General features: G+C 43.9%; 1 protein-coding gene across 1 annotated transcript; it reads left to right on the top strand.

The window, feature by feature from the left end:
• The first annotated feature begins 5,371 nt into the window (after positions 1-5,371).
• LOC138911688 (nuclear transcription factor Y subunit beta-like) lies at positions 5,372-6,144 on the top strand. Its single transcript, XM_070211077.1, has 2 exons — positions 5,372-6,044; positions 6,140-6,144. Exons 1-2 carry the CDS (start codon positions 5,372-5,374, stop codon positions 6,142-6,144), a joined length of 678 nt encoding a protein of 225 aa, XP_070067178.1.
• Positions 6,145-7,595: the final 1,451 nt, after the last annotated feature.

The following is a 7,595-nucleotide window of genomic DNA, read 5'->3' as shown; positions in this document are numbered from 1 at the left end:
TATTTATTGATATCAGCGAAGCGTTTGACCGTGTATGGCACGCTGGGCTATTAGTAAAATTAATAAAATTGCTACCACTTGCACTGTACAACGTGCTGGAAAGCTACTTGGCTGAGCGAATATTTATTGTAAAATGCAACGACGGCATAAAGTCAAGGCCTGGAAAAGTGTGTGCAGGCGTACCCCAGGGCAGTGTGCTCGGGCCTATACTATATACAATATTTTCTTCAGACATGCCACTACCTAGACTTGTAATGAAAGAATATGCATCGTTCGAACCCAATAAGATGCAGCTATCAACATATGCTGATGACACAATAGTTATGTGTGCATCCCAAAATATATTGGAGGCAGTGAATCTAAATGAAAAATACTTAATACATTTGATGCGTTGGGCAGAGAAATGGTGCATAAAGATAAATAGTAGCAAAACAGCGCATGTAATGTTTAGCACGCGGAGGCTGGATGCAACACTAGTAAGGCTGTGTCCAATGATAAATGGACAAACGATCGAAAATAACGGGCGGCACCGATACTTGGGCTTAGTATTGGATAGAAAACTGACACTGAATATACACATAACTCAGCTTTGCATAAGGCTGCGTGGAGTACACAAAAAGCTGGACTGGTTGCTGGGAAAAAATAGTAGGCTAGCTAGAAATTGCAAGGCTGTGGTATATAAGCAGCTGATCGCACCTATATGGCAATATGCGCTTCCTGTATGGGGAGCACTGGTATCAAATTCGCAAATAAAAAGGATAGAAACAATGCAGAATAAAATCTTGCGGGCATGCATGAATGCCAGTTGGTATACAAGGAATCAGACGTTGAGGGATACGTATGGGATAAAAAGCGTAGATGAAGTATATCAGTTGGCTAGCGATAGATTTGCGAAGTCACTAAGCTGTCATCCGAACATTGAAGCTCGGAAACTGATACTAGAGCCATTTATACCAGTGCGGCTACTAAGGCCCAGGTACACGGAGCAATTGGATAGATGCATGGCGCCACTACGGCAGCAGCAGTTAACACAGCAGAGAGAGGTAGCTGAGGAGAGGTTGCCAACGCTGCTGCAGCTAGAAGAAGATGAGCAAGAGGCTGAAAGGAGGGCCGCTATGCTTGCCGAGTGGGAACAGAGGCGAGCTATGGGGCCACCAAAACGCTTTGATGAATGCACAATAAACATGCTTCGTCGCAAACTTAAAGCGGGCACAATAACTCGCGAAAACTTAATGCTGCTAATCGACAACCAGCCACCACAGATACAATGGCTAATTCTACCTGAGCTGCAGCACGAACACCTGCAGCGGCAGCATCAGGAACTAATACGGACGGCAGAGCCGGCCCCAGGGGCCATAATACAATCGGCTATAGATACCGATGAATTGCAACTAGAGCGCAGCCTTGATATGTTGGAGCAGGCACTGGGACAGGAGATGGATGAAGCGCTCATTATTGCAGGAAATAATATTCAAATTGAAATGCAGCAGCGGCTCGCAGACAATGAGTCAGTGCAGCTGAATACAAATGAGCTGCAAATGCAGCATGGCCAACGGCTATGCGGCAGCAGCACTAACAATACAAATGCTACTAATACTAACAATGTAAACAATGATAATGATAGTGATTTTGATAATGATGAATTTGAATTGTTCTTGTCAACTTACCTGCAGAAGAAGGCTGAATTGAATCCCTCGTTGGTACACTCAGTACAGCCTGGCCCGCTCTCCATGCGGCGGCAAAATAACTTATATCCCTCGCTGGTCTATATAGTACAGCCTGGCCCGCTCTCCCTGCGGCGGCAAAACGATCTACATCCCTCGTTGCAGCCTGAGACTGAGCCCGGCCCGCTTTCTCCGCGGTGGCATAACTATGTCCATCCAACGATGCAGCAGCAACTGCAGCCTGATTCGCTTCCTGAGCGGCGGCAAAACAATACAAATTCCGTGCAGTTGCCACTGGATTTGCCTGGGCTCATTGTGGAGCGCCTGGTTGACAGATGTCCAACGACGCAGCAGCTGATGGAGCCTGGCCCCCCTGAGAAGCTGGAAATGCAGCTGGTGCCTGTGCGGGGGCAGCCTGGGCCATCACGGCCGCCATCGATGACCGAGCATGATTTGCAGCAACGACAATCGACGCCTGTAAAGCGAAAGGTTGAGAATTTAATGCTGCCTGCAAAACGTAGATGCACTTACCAAATGGCGTCAATTCGGAGGCGACTGCAAGGGCCGCTCCAAGATGAGCTGCTGCCTGACAAGCGGCAGTGGCAGCAGCAGCGTATCGGCCAGGAGGCACTGGCTGTGGCTGGGCCATATCCGATGTTTTTCACAGCAGCCATACCTGAAAAACGAAAAAGGCAATTTAGACGGACTCCGCAATGTAGGAAAAAAGCACGTACCTGCCTCCCAGCACACGCGGAACTCGTGCGGGCGCCCCTGCAGACGGAGCTGCAATGGTCAATGGCCATGCTCCGGCCTCGAAGAAGTCCAAACTGGCCGACTGAGCGTGGCCCATATGGAATCCAAAATGCACACCATGTGCACGACACTTTTATATGCAGCGACTCCTGTCTGCATAGTGGTGTCCATAAGAAGTGGCAGCACAATCCAATAAGCCAGCGGAGGCGTCGTCGGATGCGGTCAAATGCCCATGCGAGGCTTATTGCGCATCAGCAAATGAATGCGTCGGCGCCTGTGTGGCGGCCTGTACATGGCTGGCGGCGCCTGGCGCATAGAAAAGCGCGACCTCTGAGCGCAATTATCAAATCTGATAGCAATTTCGACATAAATCTGTAAAAAGAAATATTTATAATTAGTTATATGTTAAGAAATTAATTTTTGCAAAAATGCGACTTACCTCTGTTAAAAAATTTTCGATTTCCACGTTGCGACGGGAAAAAAAAAAAAATGTATATGCAGAGCACATGTAGTCAAATCTAACTGTATATTGCGTAGCGTTGCCACCTATGCAGTGTTGCCACACTGACAGTTTTAAGTTGTTAAAGCAATTTAGTATTATTAGGGAATTAGTACTTTTAGTCTTTTAGTATTTTAGTATAAGTATTTATTGTATTTAGTACGTAAGTTCAATACAGACACATTCTATGTGTCTAACAACATGTTTATAGAGTTAGGATACAATGTTGCCAAATAATGTTCTTATATGTTGCTAAAGTGAAAGTAATGGAAAAGAATAAACAAGTCACGGAGGAATTTCATTCCACTGCTGACATATATTGTGCTCGGATGCACTCAACTTAAAAAAAAAAAAAGTGCTCGGATGCACTCAACTTAAAAAACTTAAAAAACTTAAATAAATAAAAAAAAACCGAAAGGCTTGATTGCGCTCGGACGCACTCATCTATTTAAAACAAAAAAAAAATAAATAAAAAAAAATAAAATAAATAAATAAAAAGTCAATTAAACCAAAACCAAACCAAAAAGAAATTAAAATCAAATAAAGACATTGCGCTCGTACAGTGCAAGTGCAATTTATGTGGCACACAAACACACATACTCGGCATATAAAATATATATTGTGCGCATATAAAATGGAAATGCGCTATCGAATCAACTAGTAAATATGGAACACAATGCAAATAAAAGTGGAAAGCCCTCTGAGGAGTGGCTAAATAGAGATCCTGGGATTGTGCAGGTGCAATCTGAGGATATAAATCGTGTGCATAATGAGGCCAAACGTCTTGGTTATGTGCCGGCAAATATGGCAGCCGCTGGCGTCACTAATACAAGTGCAGGTGAAAATGTGAAGCGCACAACAGAGAGAAGTGAAATACAGGGTGATATTTCTGATGAGACTATCTTAACTTGCGAAAGTGCTACCTCAGCATTCTCTGAGACGGCGCTTTCTCATATGTTCTGTGATAGCGATGAGGACACTAACTGGACAAATGCTATAGTTGGAATTGAGAGAAGAGCGGTGGGAGCAGCAACAACAACTACAGGATCTACTTGCCAGCAAGTGCAACAACAGCAACAGACGCCAATTCTCGCGGCAGAAGTGCCGCTAAATGATCCGCCATTTCTGCCTGAGTCAACAGGGGCAGCAACTACAACAAGTACAAGAACAACCACTAGCGCAAATGTCATAGCTAACCTAGAAGGCAATGTTCCGCCATCTTTGCAAATGTCAACGCCTACGCTGACAATAGCAACCAATACCAACACAGGTGACGCGCAAAAATTGGCGCCAACGCTAAGTGAATGTGCAACAGGAACAACAAGTGGTCGCTTGCGTGATGCTGCTAAGGTGACAATGGCGGCAAAAATAAATGGCGCTAAGCGTAGAGTGACTATGCCAATGAAGCAGCAGCGTAAAGTAATGCGCGCTGCTAGCTCTCTTGGCCCTAATAATTTGCAAAATGCAATGCAATCTAACTTGCAGCCTATTGTTAGATTATACAATATTGCAAGACCAAAAAATAATTTAGCCAAAAATGCCATGCCCGGTGGGGAGGAAGGCAACATGAACATGGACATTGATGCCAACACCAGTAGTGATGGATATTCGGAGGTAATTATTTCGGATGATGAAGCAACAGAGCAGCAAATAGGCGGCAAGCAGGTAGCTAGTGAAGTTCAGGAAGCGCAACCGCAGTTAGGTCAAAGTATTAAAATTCCAACACTTTTTGTGCCCAATGTAAAAGAAATTCAGCCACTAATGGAGAAATTAAATAACGCACAGGGCGTCAATAAATTTACAACAAAATGTACCCAGGGTGATGGGATTAGAGTACAATGTAAAGATTTCAGCACATATAACGCCATATTGGGCTTATTAAATACAGAAAATATACCTATGCACACACACCAGCCGAGAAGTGAGCGTGGCTACAGGGTTATATTAAAACATTTGCACAGTTCGACTCCATGCGACTGGTTGCGTACCCAATTGGGGAGAATTGGGTTATGTTGTCAGATACGTTAACGTCATGAAGCATCGATTTAGTGGCAAGCCATTGAACATATTTGAAATAGAGATTGAGCCAAGAGTGGATGGTAGTCATACAAAAATATGTAAATTAAACGAATTAGGTAATCAGCATGTCGCTGTGGAAAGACAACATAAAAGTGCTGACCCAGTACAGTGTCATAGGTGTCAGGCATTTGGTCACAGCAAAAACTATTGCCGTCGGCCATTTGTCTGCCTTAAATGTGCCGGTGAGCACCCAACAACAATGTGTGCCAAGGATAGGGACACAATTGCTAAATGCGCCAACTGTGGAGAGGGGCACATTGCCAGTTACAAAGGATGCGCTGTATTCAAACATGCGCAAAGTTTAATAAACATAAATCGTATTCGTGGCCGGCAACAAAAAAAGCAGCAACAGCAGCAGCAACGAAATACAGTCAATATGCTCGTACAGCAGCAGCAGCAACAGCAACAACAACAACGGCAACAAGTAGTAAATCAGCAACAACAGCAATGCAACGATGATAACACACAGCGACAACGAAACGTACAACAGCAACGGCTGCCGAACAATATGCAAGTCAACGGTACGGTGCAACAAAAGCCTCCAAAGCAGCAGCAACGTCAGCCGGAGTCTCCAATACGGCAGCAGGCGTCTCAGCAGAGATCAAACCCGAATACAAATCCAAACACAAAAAGTATGACATACAGCCAAGTAGCCCGTGGTGTTGGTGGTGTTAAAATCCGTAATCCTGCATCAAGGCATCTTGAAAAGCTACAGGAGCAGCTTCGTATGGAGCAGCAGCAAAAACGGCAGCAACAACAACATCCGTGGCAGCAACAGGAACACTATCGCCAAATCCAGCAGCGCCATCAAGAGCAGCGCCATCCTCAGCAGCAGCAGCGCAACCAAAACCAGCAGCAGCGTATCCAAAACCAACAGCAGCGCTTCCCAAGTCAACAAACCCAACAACAACAACAACAGCCCACGCGAATTGTACAGGTGCCAACACACAACGAGCAATCACAACAACAGCAGCAACACCAAACTCCGCAGATTGATTGTCCGCTTATGAGAGCGTTGGAGCGGAACGCCAATATCGTCGAGGAGATGGGTAAAAAGATTGATAATTTACTAAATGTATTATTTAAATTTGTCGCCAATACGTTTAAAAATGCCCAACCATTACATATGCCCATGCCTATACAGAATAGTACCATTGTAGAAAATAGACCTATTGATAGCGATTGTCAAATGGCAGGCAGCCACACTATGTATGAAGCCAATGACACGAATAATAATGAATAATCTGAATAGTAGCCCTAATAATTTGAATACAACTTCTACCACTAATAGCAACTTAGATGCATATAGCGGCAATCAGGTAGGCAGCCCCTTTAGGATTGCCTACTGGAATGCTGCAGGGGTGGGGAATAAGTTACTAGAATTAGAACTGTTTATCCAACGCCACAAAATTGATATAATGATGATAATAGAGACTCGTATTAATACTAGCGCAAATACAATTATTAGCTCGAATGTTTTGAAGATTAATGGGTACCTCACATACTTTGCTACCCATCCAGATAACTACAAAAGTGGAGGTGTAGCAATCTTAGTTAAAAATGATATTAAGCATATCGCTTTGCAGCCAATATCGGAAAATTTTATGCAGTGTGCTCCAATTGCCTTGATGAGTAGCGAGAGGAATAAAAATAGAATAATAATTGCAGCTATATACTGCCCACCACAGCCTAAATGGTCTTCAGAGCAATTTAGCAGGCTATTCAAACACATAGACGATGGATGCAATGGCTCATCTGGCTTTATGCTATGTGGGGATTGGAACGCTAAGCATACCTGGTGGGGCAATATACGAGGATGCAAACGCGGGAAGGCGCTAATGGATAGCGTACACAAGAATAGGCGCTATAATATCCTAGCTACCGGCGGTGCCACTCACTATCCATATGACAGGCGGAAAATGCCGTCGGCAATTGACTTTGCCGTATATGGCGGACTACAAAATGCGCGACTAAGAACGTATACGACGACAGACTTAGATTCGGACCACTTGCCTGTTCATATTGAAATGGGCATAGAAGGGCTAAATGTTGCTAATATGATGAAAGGAAATCGTAAAATATTGCTGCCAGTGAATGCGAACATAAAAAAGTTCCAAGAGTACTTAAATCGACGCATATTGCTAAACATTGAGATAAGATCAGGCGCCGATATAGAGGACGCTGTTGACATCTTAAATAAGAATATATATGAGGCAGCAGCAGACTCAATACGAGAACAACGGCATGGGCAGGATAAACTGTACCGACGAACGAATAGCGGACAATATAGGCTTAATGGGCACTTACGAGGGCTGATAAAGATGAAGCAGGTATATAAAAGGCAATTAATGCTTTTGCGTTGTCCGAATGCAAGAAAAATGTATAGACAAGTACAAAATCGGCTAAAGAAAGAGCTATGTCTGTCAAAAGTGAATACTATGAATGAGTTATTGAAGCAGATTGATGTTCAGGATCGCTATAAAATGCAAAAATTATGGAGGCTAACAAATAATTTGAAAAGGCAGCCGCAACCAAATTGGCCGCTAAAGTTAGAGATAGCTAGTGGCAGTAGTTGTAGGAGAAACGGCAATATAACGTGG

Source organism: Drosophila virilis, unplaced genomic scaffold (assembly GCF_030788295.1).
Source record: "Drosophila virilis strain 15010-1051.87 unplaced genomic scaffold, Dvir_AGI_RSII-ME tig00001999, whole genome shotgun sequence".
NCBI lineage: Eukaryota > Metazoa > Arthropoda > Insecta > Diptera > Drosophilidae > Drosophila > Drosophila virilis.
This window is presented reverse-complemented; position numbering and strand designations above follow the sequence as displayed.